This window comes from Chiloscyllium plagiosum, chromosome 23 (assembly GCF_004010195.1).
Source record: "Chiloscyllium plagiosum isolate BGI_BamShark_2017 chromosome 23, ASM401019v2, whole genome shotgun sequence".
NCBI lineage: Eukaryota > Metazoa > Chordata > Chondrichthyes > Orectolobiformes > Hemiscylliidae > Chiloscyllium > Chiloscyllium plagiosum.
Genome location: NC_057732.1, coordinates 36893422 through 36915699, shown reverse-complemented (window position 1 = coordinate 36915699; position 22278 = coordinate 36893422). Strand labels below are relative to the sequence as shown.

Sequence of the window (22278 nt, the reverse complement as noted above, 5' to 3'; positions counted from 1 at the left end):
TCCCTAACTGTCCTGAGCTGAGCTGACTCTTTGAACCAGTGCAGTCCTCATGGTGTAAGGATGCCTAGACTGTAGCTGTGAAGGGAGCTCCAGTATTTTGACCCTGTGACAATATTGCAATGGCAATATAGTTCCAAGTCAGAATACTGCATAACTTAGAGGGAAAGTTGCAGGTGATAGTGTTCCCAAGCTCCTACTGCCCTTGTCCTTCTATGTCATAGAGGTTGTGGGTTTAGAAGGCACTGTCAAAGGAGCCTTGGTAAGTTACTGGAGCGCATCTTGTAGATGGTACACACTGCTGCAAGTGTGTATATATAAAACAAATGGCAACATTTTACAGGATGGTGTCAAACCTCTTGAGTCTTGTTGGAGCTGCACTCATCCAGGCAAGTGTGAAATGTTTCATCATACTTCAGACTTGTACTTTATAGATAGTTGTCCGGCATAGGGAAACAAAGTTGAGTTACTCACTGCAGAGTTTGACCTGCTATTATACACACATGGCTGTTACACTTCAGTTTCTGGTCATGGTCAGACTGTTCTTAGTCAGGGATTTAATGAATGTGAGTAGACTGATGGGGTGGCAGTGGGCTGATTGGATTTACCCAACATACTTGGGCAATTACCACTATGAGATTAGATTCTTACTTGTTGGTGATGGTCACTGTTGGGGAGATCATTGATGAAGTGTCAAAAATGGAGTAGAACATTATTTTGAGGAACCTATGCAGATATGTCCTGGAGCTGAGATGATTGACATCCAACAACCACAACACTATTCCTTTAGGTATGACTCCAAACAGTAATACTTCCCCGATTCAGTTTTGTTGCTACTTTATGCCATACTCTGTTGAGTACTGTCTTGATGTCAAGGGCAGTCACTTCTACTTCACCTTTGGAGTTCAGCTCTTTAGCCCATGTTTGGACCAAGATTATAATGGAGTCAGGAGCTGAGTGATGGTGGTGGTACTGAGCAGCAGTGAGTAAGTTTGCAAGTGCTGCTAGATATCACTGTGAGTGACCTCTTCCATCTCTTGGCAAATGGGCAGTAATTTTGCAGGTTGCTTTATTTTTATTCATTGGATGTGGGGATCCCTGGCTGAATGGTATTTATTGCCCAGAGGACAGCTAAGAGAAAACCATATTGCTGTGGGTCTGGAGTCACATGTGGGCCAGACCAGGTGAGGATGGCAATTTTCTTCCCTAAAGGAAGGTCATTAGTGAACAATTGTTTTGTGGGCACTGTTAGTCTCTTAATTACAGATTTTTATTGAATTAAAATTCTACCAACTGCCATAGCAGGGTTTGAACCCAGGTCCCCAGAACATTACTTGGGTCTCTGGATTAACAGTCCAGCAATAATTACCACTAAGTCATTGCCTCCCCATTAAAGGATTGTTAAGTCAATGGTTGCATGGGGAGACAAAGGCTCGCACTTGGTTGTAACGTCTGTGTTATCCTCACCTGGTGTGGCTGAGGAACCACACTCCAGCATGGCAGTCCCTGCTACAGAGGAAGATATTGGATTACTGACGTTCACAATTCACTGACAATCGTTTTCTCTGGGCCGTCTTCTTGGCCAGTTGATCCTTTTGTTTCTGCTTGCCTTTTGAACACTTTTTGGAAGCGACACCCCCAGAGGTCACGGTCAACAGTCCATGTCTCCATTTATCAGTGCCAACATCCTCCATGTTAATTTGATGATTCAATGAAAGTGAAATTTTTATTATTTTCACTCCTTTTTCCATTAACCATTCCTTAAATTTCCAATTTTTTATACACAATTCCTATATTTTCAATCAAGTTATCTTAATTGTGCATTTTTCCACTTTGTCCCCAGTTCCATTATTCTCAGTCTCATGATAAAAAAGACTTCCATTTAATGAAAGCCTTTTACATCCACAGAATATTTCAAAATGCTTCACAGCCAATAAAGTACTGAAGTCACAGTTACAATGTAAAAACCATGCATCTTCACTCAGCTCATTCTCACTCCCCTTATCCTTACTTCTGTTATCCCCGTTCCAATTTTCCTCACTTGCTTTATCCATTCCCTTTATTCAACCAATGAGAGCATTTGATAATCTATTGGAGGATTAGATCGCATTATGTGGAAATGGGGAAGGTTGTTCAGAGTTCCCTGCCTCTATGAGGGAAGGTTGTTCAGAGTTCCCTGCACCTGTCAGTTGGCAATGAGACTTGGAAGCAAGTATCAACATTATGCATCACGCCTTTTAAGTGGAACAGACTACAATCTTGGAACATGGTGTACACTAGGACCCTGCAGAGATAATATGTTTGCAGATGGAATCAGGTGCAAATAACTGATAAACCTAAGGCACCAGGGTTACCTGATATTGGTGCATAGATAGTGTGCTTACCGAAGACATGAATTGTAGAGATTGAAGAAGGCACAAGCTTATTGCTGGTGTTGTACCACTGCTTCAGGCTAGGAATTCAATTGTACATTTGTGAATATTTTGAAATAAGGAGTTGCGCACCCAGGAAGCCTGCAAGCTGAGCGGGTGAGTGTGATTGTCTCTCTATGCAATTGGACACTGCAGGTAGGGCTTATTTATTGGACTAGATCAATCTTTGTTTCGGTATATCCTTTTGACTCAAACTAGCAAGCAACTGTAAACTATTATATACTGAGAGGGAAATGAAACTGGCTGTCTCTAAGCCTGCCAAGCTAAAATTGCCAAGACCCCCAGTTGTATGCAAACTAAGTTTTGATGCAAACTGTAAGTACTCAACCAGTAATCAGCAAACTCTAAACTCATCTTTCTAACTAGACAGGTTCTAACTAGTAACCCAAGATTCATGGACTCTGGCTAATGACCCACAGAATCTAAATATTGTACTCCATCCCAGAACCTTAACTAGTAATCCCAGCAAAAGGGATTTTATTGACTCCTAGTTTCATAGACTGTCAATGGTAACTCTCATTCCCACTAGTTGTAACTAGTGATTCTAGTTCTATGCATCCTAACTTGTGACACCAGTGTCAGGTACTCTTAACTCATGATCCCTGCCTGCGTACTAATTCTAATTAGTGATTCCCCATCCATCTACTATAACTAGTAGCACTAGCTTTACTTAAGATTATCCACTATTGCTTGACAGAAACCATTAACTAACCATAAAGACTCTGTTAGAGCTGTACTCATTTTAGTAGGAAACATAGTACACACAACACAGTAAATGTACTTCATATGAAATAGCAGAATCTTAAAGTACAGAAAAAAGCCGGTGAGCCCACTAGGACAGTGCTGGATCGTTGAAGGACATTTTCAATTAGAGCCACTCCCTATTCTTTCCTTATAGTGCTACATCTCTTCTGGTAAACTCACCCCCCCACCCCTCACTTGAGACATGGTGACCCTTAGGTTATAGGACCACCAGTTATCCCCTCTGATGAGAGAGTAGCCCAATAGTCCTCTAGAACTATTGTGACATTACTTATTACTTACATCTTTTCAAAATCAATTTTGAAAGGTATTAATCATTTTCCACTTTTTTCTTGTTGAGGTATTCCTTCATATTCAATTATACAAACCTATTGTGTAAAAAGCTTTTCCTTAACTCCGTCTCAGCTCTTCTGCCTATTTCCTTAAGTCATTATCCTCTTGCAATCAACTCTCTAGCGTTTATTTATAAAGTGACTGATCCAATTTTTTTAAAGTCTTGTCAACTTGTCTGTCACCCTCAAAGTTTCGCTGTTACTGCACCTCCTTTAAATTTGTGCATTTTGTTTATTTTTGCCTCTGCTCAATTTTTCCTTTCAAAATGCATCACTTCACACTGCTCAGCATTGAATTTAATCTGACATGTATCTGACCATTTCATCAGCCTATGTCCTGCTGAATCCCCTTACTTCAATGACAACTTGTATTCACATCCCAGCTTTAATGTAATAAAAGATCCCAAGGAATTTCATAGGTGTTTTATAAAATATAGAACATATCACCAAAAACCCGGGTAAAGAGATTGTTTTAAGGAGCACCCAGGAGCCCCCTCAATGATTATAAGTTTTGGGGTCGGTTAGCTCACATGGCTGGATGGCTGGTTTGCTCATCAAAAACATCGGGTCAATTCCTGCACCAGCTGAGGTTACCATGAAGGATTCTCTTTCTCAACCTCTTCCCTCACCTGAGTTGTGGTGACTCTCAGATTAAACCACCACCAGTCATGTCTCTCTAATGAGAGAGCAGCTGTTTGGTGGAGTAGGACTACGGTGACTACATTTACTAGAGGAGGAAAGAGAAATCGGGAAGTTCCAGAGCATAGTGCTTTGGCAGCTGAAAACACTGCAATTGACTGTAGTGTCATTAGAACAGAGTGCTTAAGATGCCAGACTTGCAGGATTGCGAAGATCTTGGAAGGTTGTAGGAGTAGCAGATTACATTGATAGGGAGAAGCAAGGATTTGAAGTCTTTTAAAAATAAGGACAAGCATTTTATAATTGAGACATTGTTTAATTAGGAGCCACTGTAGGCCAGTGAGCACATAAAATATAAATGAATGAGATATAGTACAAATAAAGTCATAGAAAACTTACATTACAGTTTCTCATATTTCCAAATTATGTACCATCTGCAAATTTAGAAATTATGCCTTATCCATCAAAGTCCAAGTCATCAATACATATTAAAAAGTACAGCAATTCTTATGCTGGCCTCTGGAAATACAACCATATATTTCCCTCTGAAAGAAATTAGGCAGAATTACTCTGCTTTCCATCTATTAGCCAATTTTGTATGCACACTGCCTCTGCCTGTTTAATCTCAAGGACTTTAATGGTGTTAACAAGTCTATCTTGTGATACATTTGTCATAGGCTTTTAAATATCTGTGTATGAAGCATCAAGGCAATAATCAACCCTCTTTGCTATTTCATTAAATAGCTCAATTAAGTGATTCAGTCACATTTTCCTTTCAGCAAATCTGTGCCGATTTTAATTTATTAACCTATATTCACCCAATTGAGAATTAACTTTTCACTGGATTATTGTCTCTATACAAGTTTCCCCACTCCCCGATATTAGATTGACCTGCCTGTAGTAGCTGGCTGTATTTGCCAAACCGTTTTTAAACAGAAATGCAGCATTTGCAATCCTCCCTTTCCTTGGCACCCATTCCAAATCGAAAGAGGATTGAAATATTGTAGGTACTGCCTCTGGAGTTTCTTTCCTCAGCAACCTCAGACCAGATTACTTTTCCAGTTTCAGTCTTGCCAATGATTTAGCTATCTCCCGTTTATCTATTTTTGTTCAATGTGAATTCAGTGCTACTGCCTTATTTACAACTACATTGGCAGCATAGTCTTCTCTATAGTACAATTAGTATAGAAACATAGAAGATATGTGCAGGAGTAGGCCATTTGGCCCTACGAGCCTGCACGACCATTCAATATGATCATGGCTGATTGTGCAATCTCAGTATCCCATTCCCACTTTCTCCCCATACCACTTGAAGCCTTTAGCCGCAAGGGCCATGTCCAGCTCCCTCTTGAATATATCTAATGAACTGGCCCCAACAGCTCCTCTGGGAAAGAATTCCACAGGTTCACAGTTCTCTGAATGAAGAAATTGTTCCTTAACTCAGTCCTGGATGGCTTACCTCTTATCCTTAGACTATGACCACTAGTTCTGGACTTCCCCGACATCGGGAACATTCTTCCCACATTCAACCTGTCCAGTCCCATCAGGATTTTATATGTTTCTATGAGTTCGCACCTCCCTCCAACTTCTTCTAAATTCAAGTGAGTACAAGCTCAGTCAATCCAGTCTTTCCTCAAATGTCAGTCCTGTCATCCCAGGAATCAGTCTGGTGAACCTTCCCTGGATTCTCAATAGTAAAAATGTCGGTGATTTAGTGGTTAGCACTGCTGCCTCACAGCACCAGGGCTGCAGGTTCGATTCTGGCCCTTGGGCGACTGGATGTGTGGAGTTTGCACTTTCTCCCCGTGTCTACATGGGTTTCCTCTGGGTACTCCGGTTTCCTCCCACAGTCCAAAGATGTACAGATCAGGTGAATTGGCCATGCTCAATTGCCCGTAGTGTTAGGTGCATTAGTCAGAGGGAAATGGGACTGGGTGGGTTACTCTTCGGAGGGTCGGTGTGGACTTGTTGGGCCGAAGGGCCTGTTTCCACACTGTAGGCAATCTAATCATCATCAAATGCGAGGTGCTGCATTTTGAGAAAGCAGGACTTATACATTTAATGGTAAGGACTGAGGGAATGTGCTGAACAAAGAGACCTTGGAGTGCAGGTTCATAGCGCCTTGAAGGTAGAGTCACAAGTAGGTAGGATAGCAAAGAAGACATTTGGTATGCTTTACTGGTCAGAGTATTGAGTACAGGAGTTGGGAGGTCATGTTGCAGCTGTGCAGGACATTGGTTAGACGACTTTTGGAATATTGCCTGCAGTTCTAGTCTCCATCCTATTGGAAGGATGTTGTGAAACTTAAAAGGGTTCAGAAAAGATTTACAAGGATGTTGTCAGGTTTGGAGTAATTGAGCTATAGGGAGAGGCTGAATAGGCTGGGGCTGTTTTCCCTGGAGCGTTGGAGGTTGAGGGATGACCTCATAGAGGCTTATAAAACCATGAAGGGCATGGATAGGATAAATAGATAAAGTCTTTTCCCTGGGGTGGAGGAGTCCAGAACTGGAGGGCATAGGTTTAGGGTGAGAGGGGCAAGATTTAAAAGGGAGCTAAGGGGCAACTTTTTTACATAGAGGGTGGTGCGTGTATGGAATGAGCTACCAGAGGAAGTGGTGGAGGCTGGTACAATTGCAACATTTAAAAGCCATCCAGATGGGTATATGAATAAGAAGGGTTTGGAGGGATATGGGCCAAGTGCTGGCAAATGGGACTAGATTAGATTGGGATATCTGGTCGGTATGGATGAGTTGGACCGAAGGGTTTGTTTCCATGCTGTACATCTTTATGACTCTATGACTCGAAGAACAATTTTCCTGAAGGGGTGTTCTGAAAATAGATTCAAGGTGAATCAGGCTGAAGTGATGTATCTCTCACTGTCCTTCCATGCTACTTTCTCATCCTTGGGCCCTATTCCCTTACAATACTCTTTATCTCCAAAGCCCCTGCAGTTCCAAAACATGGAGCATTTGATGATGTTTATTATTCTCAATCCTGTCACAGACCAGATGTTTACTCTGCGTTTTTCTAAAGAAATTAATTAACATGGTAGCAATTGTTTTCTGTTGTTCTTGTATAGACATCAAACTTTATCTATAATTTAAGACACAGCTGGTGTTGTCAAATGATTATACAGCACATTGTGTTTAGAGATACAGAATGCATCATGGATATTAACAGTGATTGGAATCTCTCCAAGGTGCTGTGCCTCACCAGAGCCATGGAAAAGCTTTGTCTCTCACTGTATAAATCAGTGTTATCCAATGAAATTTAGTGACTATCTCCAGAGATAGTGGGTGATGACATTGTTTAGGCCCATGTGCTAATATTATTAGGAATATACAATGTTTAAAAAAAGTGCTTCATATGTGTTTACTTATGAAATAAATTTCTACCACCATTCAAGTTACTATGGGGGTAGAGCACTGACCCCCATGTTTAAAATGTTTCCGCTTAGCCACCCTGTCATTTTTGACAATACATGTATTGGGAGTAGAGAGCCCTCTTCAGTAGATGAGCATTCGGCAATTAATGTCATGCCCTGTCCTGCCTGGTTGCCATATGAGCATTGTCACCTTTGTGCTCAGGGCATCTGCTTCCTGGAAGGTGCTCATGTTTGTGCAGCCATCCATCCATATAATGAGTAGGATCTTCCAGTAAGATGGTATATCTTAGAAATAAATCACTTGGGTTTCACAGCCATAGTATCAGGAGGACAATGACCTTTGTGTCCATCCATGGATGATGGTGAATGAAGACTCATCTGAGCACCTTCCCAAAGGAGCTGCTTGGATATTGGATTGTGTAGAACCTTTTTGAAGAACGGTCACTCGACCCAAAACATTGACTCTGTTTCTCTCTCCACAGATGCTGCCGGACCTGCTCAGTTTCTTCACCTTTGTGTTTTTGTTTCAGATTTCTAGCACCTTCAGTGCTTTTTTTTTGATCAAATTTGGGCTATGTTTGCTCCATGGTTCTCAATGCTAGATCTCCAAACAGTCAGATCAGTCTGCATTATTTTAGTTTGAAAAGCAGGTACATATCTATTGGAGCTCCTCACACCATGCAGTACCAGAATTATTCACGTTCCAAGCTATTCCAGGACTAGTCCAACAGCCAATAGTAGATTTATGAGAGTGATTTTTTTTTGTTACATAATTGTTAGAAATGCTATCTTTTGGATGAGCTGTTCAGCTGAGGGACAGCTGTATTCCTAGAATGCCATCTCAGGTGAACTCATATAAAATTTCATGGCACTATTTTGAAGCGTAGAGGAATTCTGTTAGTATTTTGGCCAATATTTATCCAACAAATATCACTAAAACAGATTATCTGCTTAAATTGGCTATGTTGCCTACATTATTATTTAAATGGAAAAAGACTGCAGAAAACTATGGAACAGAAGGATTTGTGAATTGTTGTTTGTTAATCACAAAATGCCAGCATCCAAGTTCAACAGGTAATAGAGTAGACAAATGACCTTTATTTCAAAGGGAATGGAGTCTAAATATCAGAAGGGTTTACTGAAACTACACAATGCATTAGTCAGACTACAATGGGACTAGTGTGAACAGTTATGGTTCCCTTATCCAGGGAATGATACACAGGTTTTGGAGGTAGTCTGGAGATGGTTTACTAGGATAATACCAGGCATGGAGAGATGTTCTCATGAGGAGTAAGTTGGCCCTGTTTGTAATTGGAATTTAGAAGAATGAAAAGCAATTTTCCTGAAATAAGATCCTATGGGGAATTGACGGAGTAGATGCAGAAAGTTGTTTCCCCTTGTGGGACAGTCTAGGACCAGAGGACATGGTCTCAGAATAAAGAACCATGTGTTTTAAGATGAAGGAGAAATTTCTTCTCTCAGAGGGTAGTGAAGCTGCGAAACTCTTTACTGCAGAGGGCTGCCAAGGCTGCTTTGTTAAGTATATTCAAGATTTTTAATCAGTATGGGAATCAAGGGTTATATGGACTTGATAAGAAAGTGGAATTAGAGATTATTAGATCAACTATGATCTCATTTATTAGCAGAACAGGCTTGATGGGCTGAATGGCCTACTTCTGCTTCTACCTTGTATGGTGTTCCACTACTTGTATGGTGTTCCACACCTTTTGGATTCGCTGGACTTATTGCCACTGGAGTTTAAAAGAAAGTGAGGTGACTTGATTGAAGTTTATAAGATTCTTGAATGGTCTCAGCTAAAAGGACATGGAAAAGATGTTTCTATTTATGGTCAAGATTAGAGTAATGCTAGAAAAGCACAGCAGGTCGGGCAGCATCCAAGGAGCATATAAATCAACGTTTTGGGTAAAAGTCCTTCATCAGGAATTTCCTGCTCCTCGGTTGCTACCTGACTTACTGTGCGTTTCCAGTGCCACTCTAATCTTGACTCTAATCTCCAGCATCTGCAGTACCCACTTCCATCTGTTTCTGCTTATGACAGAGTCCAGAAATAGGGAGCACGATCTTAAAATTAGGGATCACCCTTTCAGGACAGAGATGAGTAGAAACTGTTTGCCCCAGAGGTTGTGCAACTTTGGAATTCTGTGTCTCAGAAGATCATGGAGACAGGATTATTGAATATTTTTAAGACAGAGATGAATAGAATATTGTTAGGGGAATCAAGCGTTATTGGGAGTAGATAAGAATGTGGAATTCAAAACACAAACAGATCAGCCATGACCCTACTAAATGGTGGAGGAGGCTTGAGAGGCTGAATAGTTTGTTTCTGTTCCAATTTAATTTGCATTTTCATCTTGTATAGTGAAGTTAACACTTCTTGTGAACCTTAACTTTTGTTCCTTTTTTATGCTTTCCTTCTATTCCCCTCTCACCTACTCCCTCCCTCCCTCAGTCACCTTCTCCCCAATCCCTCATCCCTTAATTCTCTCCCCTCCTCTTCCCATCTTTTCCATTGTCTAAGAGGATATCCTAAATATGTTGTTTTGTGTTTTGGTATCTAACAATGTTAAAGACTCTGCATATTGCTTTTGCTGTGTACGTGTCTGTCTTTGGTTTGAAGTCTTCTCGTTAACTTGCTCATTCTGTTTCAGAACTGTTCCAGCCCTTGCTTCCTCACCCTGGCATGACCCTGCAAATCCCAAACCCACGGCCCTCCTATTCCCAGACTCGAGAGCATCTCATCAAGGCAGTACCCCCACATCTCATCTGCTCGTTAGTGTGTGGAGGAAAGGAATGTCGCTATGAGGGACCTGATGAATGGAGCCTGCAGCAACAAGCAATCAGGGGTGTGTTCTCAGCATGGTAGGTCACATATCCACATGAATGTGCACACATCTACAGGGGTCCCAAGTCAAGTATCATGGTAGCTGGGAGTAAAAAGTAAAGTCAGATAAAAGAAACCATGTTTGGTTACATTTCCCAGAGAAATACTGCACAAATTAGTTTGAGGGAGAATACTTTGTATGTAGCAAAAAAAAAACATTATAGACACTGGAAGGAGTCATCAAAAGTAAAGACAGAAGGAAGGGTTAGAATTACAATCCCACACCAATATATTCATAAAATCATAGAAAGATACAGCACAGAACAGAGCTATTCCTGTCCTCTTTGAGGTTAGAATTTTACATACTTTAAAATTAACTATGCATCAAGTCCATTTGCTGGTCTTGATCCCACACATGCTGTGAGGGCATCCACCTCAGAGATCACTAATAGAAGGTTGCCACTGGATCTATCATCTAGGTAAAGATAGAAGGATTTGCAACCTTCAGACAATGGCAGTCCTAATAGTGGAGGTAGGTGATGCTGCTGCAAGATAATGCTTTTAAACTGACTTGTTGGCCACAGCTGCCTTGCCATCCCTTGCACCCTGTAGAAACCTCTCCACAGGATGACTGAAACCACCCCGACTGGGAAATATAACCCTTTTCCCTCACTGCTGAGTCAAAAGCCTGGACGTCCCTACCTATCAGAACTTTGGGTGTTCAAACACGAAATGAACCACAGAGGCTCAAGATAAAGAAGGAAAGACTTACATTTGCACAGTGCTTTTGTAATAACAAAATGTCTGAAAGCATATTACAGCCACTGAAGCATTTTGTAGTGCATTCATTACTGTAATGTATGAACTCGTTAACCAACACTTTCTCAAGGGAAAACTAGTGGCAAATGATAAATGCCAGCCTTGACTTTGAAAACTTGTAAATAATAATAATGGATGATAATAAAAGAAAGATGGGATTGACATGTCTTTCCTTGTCTCTACTGTCTTCTTTTCCAGGGTCACTGATGACATCTTGGCGATGGCAAGGCCATCCACACAACTTATTAAGAAGTTCAATATCATCGAACAGTTCAAAGGGTAGGAAATAAAGTAGGAACAATCATGGTATCTGGCTGATCCTGCCTAATACAGCTCCTTGTTGACAGTGGCCTCATTAGAAATACAGTCTTTAGAGAAAGCATCAGAGTAAATTTGTTCATGGAAAGCACTGTGTAAATTGTTGGTAACTCTCTGGTATCAGTAGCGAACCAGTTGTTTGCCTCAACTCCTCAGCTAAAGGAACCAGAGTTTGATGAGAGCAGATATCACAAAGGATTGTAGGACTGGAGTCAGTTTGAAATAGGGAGGAGTGAGAAAATGAGGAATTTGAAATCAAGGATGAAGAATTTTAAATAATTTGCTGCTTAATCAGGAGCAAATGAAGCCAGTGAGGAGAGATGTGATGAGGAACAGGACACAGTGTGAATAAGGGCAAGTGCAGCAGAGTTCTGAATGACTTAAAGTTTGGTTGGTTCAATGTGTGAGACTGCTCAGGGATAGATGGGAATGATCAAATTTCAAGAATAACAAAGGTATGAATAAAGGCTTCAGCAGTATATGTGCAGGCATGGGGCAGATTCCAGCAATGGTATGGACATGGAATGGGCAAACTTAGTGATGATCCATGGATATGTTGCTGACCATTTATTTCAGAGTCAAATTTGTTATGACCAGATAAGAGGAGTGGACTAGCTCAGCTTTTTATCCAACCTTCTTGGTCCGTCGCAACAAAGATTTAAGTTCTTTTTATGACACAACTAGAGTTTTCTTCCATTGAAAGGTAATACTGTTTTTATTGTAATTGATGAGGAGCCAATTACAAGGTTTTCTTAAATTAAAGAAGCAATAAATTTATTATCTTCTAGCGCTGAGCAAAATAATGAAGTCCCTATGTCAAGCATATATATCACCTTCAGACAGCCTGAGTCTCTCTCCAGTACAAAGGAACATGTGAAAGACCAAATAATTTAGAGTCCTTTAAATGTCCATGATATATAAAATCAGTGTTTTGGTTCCTTTTTAAAATGTCCGAAGTGTTAAATAAGATCATGGAATTCGAAGATCAACAATCTGTATGTTTGTCTCATTGTGACAAATTTGACACCAGTGTATTGTGAATTGTCTGGTTCAGTCACAAACAGTTGTTCGGAAGAAGAATGGGGGCGTTGGTTACGGAGCAGTTTTTGTGCGGGATTTGAGGATGTTTCCCCCAGACTTTCCTGTATTTGGTTGAAGGAAGTTTCTGTTTCTCCAATACTGGATATTGAACAAGAAATCTGACAATTTTGGAACAATAGGCTATCGAGAGTTCAATCTGAGGTAGAGCTGGGTGTCATCAGCCTGAATGTGGAAACTCATGCTATGGTTTTAGATGACATCAATGAGGTACAGCATAAGGCTGAGAAATAGGATGGGCCGAGAATACACATTGGGGAGCTCCAGAGTGAGAAGCCAATCAGATGATGCTGTACCTACATCAAAAAGGATGGAACATTGGGAGTGCGCCCAATAACATTAAAGAAGCATTGGCAGGTGTTGCAGGAACTCTGAGCAGAGAGAAAGCATGGCGATTTGAAATGATGGTTGACACACTGACAATGAGAACTCGGTGCAGCGGCTGAGGGGAAAAGAAAAGGTTTCCAATTGAGAAAATTGGCAGGTAGTTGGTAGAGAACAAAGATTTTAAATAAACGGTGAATGGAGTGGAACAAGATGAGCTGCTCAAAGGATCAGAAAGTAGAAGGGGATTAGAGAGACAAATGAAGACCTAATTGATGATAAGAATACATCGCAGTCATGATGATAAGAACTGAAGATGCATCCCTTCTTCCCACAGGTTAAACATTAAGTCTGTGATAAACCTACAAATACCTGGTGAGCATGATCATTGTGGGGACCCCTTGGAATTAAAGAGTGGATTTTCGTATTTACCAGAGACCTTCATGGAGCATAATAGTAAGTCCCATCATCCTGGCCAACATTCATTGTCAGCCAATATCACTGAAACAATCTAACTAGCCATCTATCTCACTGTTATACACAAATTGGCTACAGTGTTTCTCTATATTACAACAATGATTATTGCTTAATGGTAATTCATTGATTGTCATTTTCAGACATCCTGAGGATGTGAAAGGCATTGTGTAAACACAATTAGAATTAAACTGAGAATCTTACTTACAGAATCTTAAGTCTGTGTTTAAGTTTAATGGAAACTCGTTATTGCTAGTCCACTGGTAGATAAGGGTAAGAGCAAGATTCAATGGTGTAGGCATGAGAATGAGCAGAAGGGCACAGGGAAAAGCCCACTTGAAATTGAACAATGCTGCACTTGGTGAGGTTTCTAGTAAAGCCTGTCCTGTTATGTTGTGTGTTAGCTATGTTTTCTGAACTTAGCAGGCCCACTGTTTTAATTGAGGACAACCGGATATGGTAATAACGGCTTTGAACAGTCTTGTTCAGAATTGACAAGTGCTTACTGCCAGTATAACAATATGGCACTGGCAGAGTGCAGGCATGTTGCCTGTGATTAGTGTCTTTGTAAAACGACACAACATCATTGAATTTCCAAGACAGTATGCCCTGGGTGCGTTCAGTCGAACAGTGTAAACGCGGATTTTGTTCTGAATCAGCACATCCTGTATCAGTCCGTGGAGTGTTTGATGGGTCACTGGACACCTGGAAATGTGAAGTGTTTATTTTCCAGTAGTAATTTGTTTTGATGAAGTCAGAAAAAAGCATGATTCATCTGGGCTGAATGTCTCCTCTCTCTCCTCACAATCGGACAGTGGAAAGACTCCATGGGCTTCATTTATGAACTGACAGTGTGTAATCTCTCTTCCTGTAATTAAAGATCACCATTTCTATTTACAGGCTCAGCAGTTAGTGTCCGTGTCTGAGGAATTGAATACACAAAGCTAGCTATCACATTCCCAGTGTCTGGGAGACAGGGACTCAGGTTGGGGTTGGTTGATTACCAAGAATGAAGGACTTATAAATTATTATTATATTTATTAATTTTTTAATGAGCATGCAGAATATTGTATTAATTCAGTGGTTTAACAGACTCAAATCCTCCCAGATTAAATGATTCCGGATGTGCTCCTGGACCCTATCGGCCCTACAGCCTGTCCAATTATGGACTGCATAGTTTAGCCTTTAAATAGTAAATAGAGTGAAAAAGAGGGAAAAAAGGGAAAATGAGAAAGAGTGTAACAAAAAAATGAGGAAAAGACAGACAGGTGGAATTTTATCAAATTTGTCAGAGACATTTCAGAGTGTTAATGAATTTGACCTTGTCTCTAAAGATGGTAAACATTAAGATCCCACAAGTAGCAATGAAGTAAGCACTCTTATAATCCAAATTTTGCTGATGTCTGTTGAGGACACGTAGGCATGTGTGTGAGACTAAACATGTGTTTGTGAGTCAGTAAATTTGTGTATATGCTAAATTGATGCAGAATGAGTGTGAGCAGCAGAGTATGATTCTGTTTTTGATGGAGAATGAGAGATAGCAGCTGATTTGTGTGTCTTGCTGTGGTTAATTACTGTGTTGCAGACTCACAGGCCATGGTTAACTGACAGGTACAAGGATACTCAAACGATTATATTGAGGCAGGTATTCTCACAGCTTGATATCAGAGAAGGGAGAGGGAAATTTTGTTTTGCAGTCTTCCATAATTCCCATCCATCTTTTCTCATTTGCAGTATACTTCTTTAACTTTGGAATGACGGATTTTGGAGTCTCATCGCTGGTTCGTGTGTTGGACGCAGTGAAGGTGACATCGTTTGCCATACAGGAAGGGAAAGTGGCTGTGCATTGTCATGCAGGGCTCGGGAGAACAGGTCTGTCTGGAGACCAATCCCTCTATAAAGGTCGCTGAGGACAGACAGCAGGTCAATTAGATTTTGAAATGTGCAGATAGAGTGGAATCTTGCGTTAGAAACTGATCCCATTGCACAACTAAATGGCTGTAGATGGAGGAGATGGGGTAGTGGTGGTGGCAGGGTTGGTGACAATGCTTAATTGGTTCACATGCTGAGATGGACAGATTTTTGTGTGAGGACGTTGAGGGAGATGAAGCAAAGTCTGGTAGCTGCAGGTCAACTACCATGCAGCTGATTTGTGGAACAGATTTGCGAGTTTATAAATGAATCCCTACTCTTCATGTCAGATATTGATCAGTTGGTACTATACTTGCTTCCAAGTTGCTGGGTAGCTGTTCAAGTCTCACTCCAGAGATTTGACCACAATATCTGGGCTGATATTCCAGTGCCGTGTTGAGGGAGAGTGGTGCACTGTCAGAGGTGACACCTTTCAGATGGGACATTAAACTGAAACGTCTTAGGTGGATGTTTGTAGAGAAACAGGAGAGTTCTCTTTGGTATCCTGGCCACTGTTTGTCCTCCAACAAATATAACTCTAAAAATGTGATCTGGTTATTATCTTAATGATGTTTGTAGGAGCTGGCAGTGAGAAAATTGGTTGCTGCATTTCTTACAATGGCAATAAAAATAAAAGTAGTTCATTGGCTATACTTTAGAAGATCCTGAGTTGTGAAATAAGTAAATAAATGAAAGACCTTATTTTCTCTTTAATAATATAGTCTAAAGTAAAAGGTATGGTCTTGCCAGAGCATAGAGCTACTCTCTCATTAGCGAGAGACAACTGGTGGTGGTTTAACCTGAGGGTCAGCAAGCCTTAGGCAAAGGGAGGGGTTGAAAAGGAGAGTCCTTCATAGTAACCACAGCTAGTGAGGGAATTGAACCCATGCTGTTGACATTCCTCTGCATCACAAACCAACCAGCCAACTGTGCTAACACATCCCCTGACTTGAATCTAATTGAGTAAATTGATTGGTTACTTATAGTGTGTTATCAAAAATGGAAACAGATTCACTTTCTCCTTATAACTGACGGCAACGGATTCACTGATATTATTTAACACCCCATTCTTTCCTTCCTCTTAGATATGGCAAGACCAGCATTTATTCCTCATTCCTATTTGTTCTCAGAATGTGAGTCTCCTTTCTGAACCACTACCATCTGTGTGACAATGTGGTTCACACTATGTTTTATTTCTATGGGTTCTGAAAGTAACAGTTAATTAACTTTTAGGGTTTATAATCTGGTCATGAGCAAACATTTAATGCCAAGTTTCTATCTGTTCTATCTTAACATGTGTAGCTTGAATTAGTTCTGAAGAAATGTAAAGAATTTCTGGTGGCTAAGTTGATGGAACCTGGTGGTTGTAAATGCGAAAAGAAGTCAGAGTTCTGGTCACATTTTTTCAAGAAAAGAGAGGGTAAACTAGATGGCTCGAATGTTAGTCCTGAACAAAATCTTAGAATCCATGATATAAAAACAGAAATTGCAGGCGTAACTCAGCAGGTCTGACAGCATTAGAACTTGATGAATAACAGTTACCAGACTCAAAATATTAACTCTGGTTTTTCCCCACAGGTGCTGCCAGACTTGCTGAGTTTCGCCATCGATTTCTATTTGGCTTCAGATCTCCACTATCCGCAATTCTTTGTTTTAGCCTGGAATTCATGATCCAGTCGTCATTTGTGTATATCCTCCACATGAAAACCCTATGTTCTCATATAATTTTATCTCATCCTTCTTCAACCAGCAGAATTAATCTGTTCTTAAATATTGATATGGTCTCTGCTTCAATAACTAATGTTCTGTATAAAAAGAATCCACCTGCTCACTGTGGTAAATCTCCTACATTTAATCTTAAATCTATGTATCCTCATTCAAGATATCTTCAATCACTGGAAACAGTCTGTTTCTATCTACCTGTATCACATTCCTTAATAACACTAAACATATCCATCAATCACACCATACACAACTTGATTCAAAAGGACGAGCCCCAGTTCTTTGAAGGCATTATCCATATTTGCATTTCCTCACACCAGACAGCATATCCTTGAATCTGTGATCTCTTCCATTTATTGCTTCAATTTCCCCTCTAATGTGTAGAGCATAATAGACTCCAATTGTGGTCATACTGAAGTTTTATATAGATTGACCATTTATCTTCAATTTGGGATACCATTACTGAACATTTGCTGAAAACAAGTTATTATTTAACAAATGAAGGATTTTCAAAGAAGTGAATAAGAATGTTGTGTGTTTGAATTTGGAGCAGTTTCAGTCCAATACTTGACAACTATTTTTCTGTCGCCATCAGGCAGACTTCAGAAAAGGATATTTCTGGCAGTGCTTTGGTCATTCAGCATTTGTGGACAGAAAAGGAAAGCTTTCAGTGGGTTCAAAGACATGAAAATAATTTCATTCTTCAACTCCACTGTTCACTTCTTTAGTATTGCTGGTTGTTTTCAGCTGCCCTGGTCTTAAATTCTGAAATAACTTCCCTAACCCTCTACCTCTCCTCCTTCAAAAATCTCCTTCCAATCCATCTCTTTGACCAGATTTCCGGTAATCTGAATGTCTCATAACAATTACCTTGTCTGATAATCTTTCCTGTGAAGCACATGGAGGTATTTTACTAAGTTAAAGGTGCTATTTCAATGTGATTTTTAAAAAAAAATTGCCTTCATTTCATTGAGCATGAAAATAAACCCAAAGTAAGAGCAATTTGCCATTTATTTCCTTGCTGTCTGATAGGAGTCCTGATCGCCTGTTACCTGGTTTATGCCACACGGGTCAGCCCCAGTGAAGCCATTCACTTTGTTCGGATCAAACGTCCTTGCTCCATCCAGACACGCACTCAAATTAATTTGGTTTATGACTTTGCCCAGTTTGTAGACTCTCACAGGACGATGTTCACAGATGTGAGTTTGTACGCCCATCCTATCACCTTGGAACAGTACCTCCACCGCCAGCGGCATCTGCTGCATGGATATGAGGCCCGGCATCTCAAACATGTGCCCAAAATAGTGGACTTCATTTGCAAGAGGCTTCTGCAGGTCGCATTTGACAAGGACGACTCTTCTATGGTACAGTTGGAGGTACAAAAGGAAGTGATTGACCGCACACTGACCATGCACATCAGAGCAACCATCACTTCCTTCATTAACTCACCAGAATTTCTCCTGGCAAACCAGGAGCCAGAAGACCCTGACAATGCACTGCGGCCCCCTACCTCTGCAGCCGGCTTATTTGATCAGGCTTCTCTGCCTGCTTGGGGCACAAAGGCTCAACTCAGAATGATGCCAAGACTATTGCGGACCCTCAGCGACTCTAACCTCCCTGGAATCACTCGCACACATCAAACACAGGTAACCCCATCAAGAGCTGACTGTAATCCAGGATCTAAAGAAAGTAACAAGGAGGTTCCAGGGAATGGAACTTCATCAGAGGTTTTTTTGGGGGGCCTTTACTCTGACAATTTTGTCATATACAGAATCTGCTATAGTATAGAGCTTAAAGTATGGCTCAAGTACATATGCATTATATGAGTTGATGAAGGAAATTAAGATAGAGTACATGACTGGGTGAAGTGTAGGTAAGCTTTTGAGAAACATTGACTATGTGGATAGAAACTGTGATCAAATAAAATGTACATGAGCTGAGACAGGATAATGTTGCAAGACAAATTGGTCTTTTCTCATTCTGTGTCTATCAAACACTTGACATTTCCAAAATGGCGTAGTTTAAGTAAAAAGTAAAAAAACTTTCTGATTCTTTACTTTGGTAAAGGGGAGTAGTGGTCACTTTTATGAACTAGATGGTTATGTAACTTTCTGTTTGTTCATTTTAACATTGACATGGAGGAGAAATAGATGTAAGCTGCATATAATTTAATGCTTCCAGTGCCACCAACCCAAACGTATTAAGTGACTAAATCTGTGGTTAAATTCTCCTTTAAGGACACCAGTACACAGCAACCTTTGTTAATGGGTCAATGTCGAGCCACAGCTTTGGAACTTGTCTTCAGCAGGCCAGCTAATCTGGTGAAACGTTCTTTCAGCTGTGAGGGCAAGGAGAACTTTGTTAGAGACAGGAACCCATTGCAGACTGACCACGCTGCAGGATTCAAGCTGACAAGGCAAGGGAACTCTTTACTGACCAACACCGGCCTTTTATCTACAGCCTCAAGGAAGGTATGGACTGGTATCAAATTAAGGTGTAGCAATGCACATCAATACCACACCAGGCACAAATTCTGCCTGCTCTATCCTATTTTCACTTTAGGGTTGTTTACATCAGGTAGACTGCTTAAGTTGAGAAGTTATGCTGCAGTTGTATGGGTGAGACTGCATTTGAAGTATTACGAAGAGAAGTGGTCACTTATTTGACTTGACAGTTGCTGCATATGGCAACAAGTCCTAATTCTAACCACTTTCTTGTGAAAAAATTTCTTCTAAGTTCTGCAGTGGATTTATTGATGACTATGATATTTTTGGCACTCGTGTCCATGTCAGACGGTTGTGGGTTCAAGTTCCACACCACACGCTTGAACTCAAAATCTACTCACACACTTCCAGTACAGTACTGAGAGAAGTCAGAAATACTATTTATCAAATAAGACAGTAAGCTAAGCCTGTCTGACCTCCCACATAGATGTGAAGTATTTTCTGATGCCATGTAGCAAAGGCAACAACCAATTTGTCAACAGAACGTAAATGTATTGGAAGCAGTTCAGAGAAAGTTTACCAGACTATGATCTGGAATGGCTGGTAAGTTTCCCCTCTTATGAGAAAAGGTTGGATATACAAAACCAGAACTGAAGGAGTTCAGAGGAGTAAGACATGACTTGATTTGATAGACACATTTAAGATCCTAAGAGCTCTTGACTCAGTAGGTGTAAAGAGAGTGGATGTTTCCTTTTAAGGGGAAATCTAGAACTAAAGGCCACTGTTGAAAAATGAGGGGTCACCCATTTAGTACAGAGATGAGGTGAACTTTTTTTTTCTCAGAGGATTCAGAACTCTCTTCTTGGCAAGGTAGTGGAAGCAGAGTCTTTGAATATATTTGAAGCAGAGGTAGATGGACTCTTAATAACTAAAGGGTTAGAACATCATCAAGGGTAGGTAGGAATGTAGATTTGATGTTACAATCAGAGCAGCCATGATATTGTTGTATGGTGGAACTGGCTCAGTGCATTAATAGCCTACTACCACACCTTGCCGAAAAGATAGCATTTCCAATAGTGCAATGTTCCCTCAGTACTGCTTGGATCACTGCCTGGATTATGTGCTCAGGACTCTGGAGTGGAACCAACAACATTCTGACTCTGACAGACACTGATTTCTTTTGGGAGTGGTGTTAAGGACACCTTGGCAGGAAAATCACTGTCCAATAGCCCCTGTTTTTCTTTTGTGTGTGAATTTGGATTTCCCAACTGTCGTAATGAAAATGTACAGCTGCCCCCTGGGAATGATACACTGAGAATGGCGGTGGGGGGGGTCAGAGTTTGCAGAAGGTCCATATCCGCAACACTCCAAGTGTAAAGTGATGCTACTTCCAATGAAGGTGTCCTGGCTGAGAGAAGGGCAAATGGATGGCAACCCATCCCAAAGCGTCGACACCGGTGAGGGATCTGGATGCTTAGAGTCATAGAGTCATAGAGATGTAAAGCATGGAAACAGACCCTTTGGTCCAACCCGTCCATGCCGACTAGACATCCCAACCCGATCTAGTCCCACCTGCCAGCATATGGCCCATATCCCTCCAAACCCTTCCTATTCATAAACCCATCCAAATACCTTTTGAATGTTGCAGTTGTACCAGCCTCCATCACTTCCTCTGGCAGCTCATTCCATACACGTACCACCCTCTGTGTGAAAAGGTTGCCTTTCAGGTCTCTTTTATATCATTTCCCTCTCACCCTAGATCTATGCCCGCTAGTTCTGGACTATTTACCCTATCCATGCCCCTTATAATTTTGTAAACCTCTGTAAGGTCACCTCTCCGCCTCCAATGCTCCAGGGAAAACAGCCACAGCCTGTCCAGCCTCTCCCTATAACTCAAATCCTCCAACCCTGGCAGCATCCTTGTAAATCCTTTCTGAACCCTTTCAAGTTCACAACATCTTTCCAATAGGAAGGAGACCAGAATTGCATGCATTATTCCAATAGTAGCCTAACCAATGTCCTGTACAACCGCAACATACCTTCCATCTCCTGTACTCAATACTCTGACCGATAAAGGAAAGCATACCAAACGCCTTCTTCACAATCCTATCTACCAGCGACTCCACTTTCAAGGAGCTATGAACCTGCATTCCAGGGTCTCTTTGTTCAGCAACACTCCCTAGGACCTTACCATTAGTGTATAAGTCCTGGTAAGATTTGCTTTTCCAAAATTATTTTCCAAAATAAATTCCAAAACTCCATCTGCCACTCCTCAGCCCATTGGCCCATCTGATCAAGATCCTGTTGTAATCTGAGGTAACCTTCTTCGCTGTTCACTTCACCTCCAATTTTGGTGTCATCTGCAAACTTACTAACTGTACCTCTTATGCTCGCATCCAAATCATTTATGTAAATGACGAAATATAGAGGACCAGCACCAATCCTTGTGGCATTCCACTGGTCATAGGTCTCCAGTCTGAAAAACAACCCTCCACCACCACCCTCTATCTTCTACCTTTGAGCTAGTTCTGTATCCAAATGGTTAGTTCTCCCTGTATTCCATGAGATCTAACCTTGCTAACCAGTCTCCCATGGGGAACCTTGTCGAATGCCTTACTGAAGTCCATATAGATCACATCTATTGCTCTGCCCTCATCAATCTTCTTTGTTATTTCTTTTAAAAACTCAATCAAGTTTGTGAGAAATGATATCCCACGCACAAGGCCATGTTGACTATCTCTAATCAGTCCTTGCCTTTCTTGTACATCCTGTCCCTCAG

At 40.9% G+C, this 22278-nt stretch overlaps 1 protein-coding gene across 3 annotated transcripts in view; it reads left to right on the top strand.

Annotated features, from left to right (window-relative positions):
* The first annotated feature begins 2157 nt into the window (after positions 1-2157).
* Positions 2158-22278, top strand: part of zgc:77752 (uncharacterized protein LOC393862 homolog) — a 38297-nt gene continuing 18176 nt past the window's right edge. Inside the window, exons 1-7 of one of the 3 annotated variants that reach the window (XM_043713937.1) lie at positions 2158-2314; positions 10217-10427; positions 11407-11487; positions 13286-13404; positions 15157-15294; positions 18088-18701; positions 19293-19526. In XM_043713937.1, coding sequence (XP_043569872.1) covers positions 2305-2314; positions 10217-10427; positions 11407-11487; positions 13286-13404; positions 15157-15294; positions 18088-18701; positions 19293-19526 — 1407 coding nt within the window. In that variant the 5' untranslated portion in view covers positions 2158-2304. The other 2 variants (XM_043713939.1, XM_043713940.1) reach the window with 2 other exon arrangements.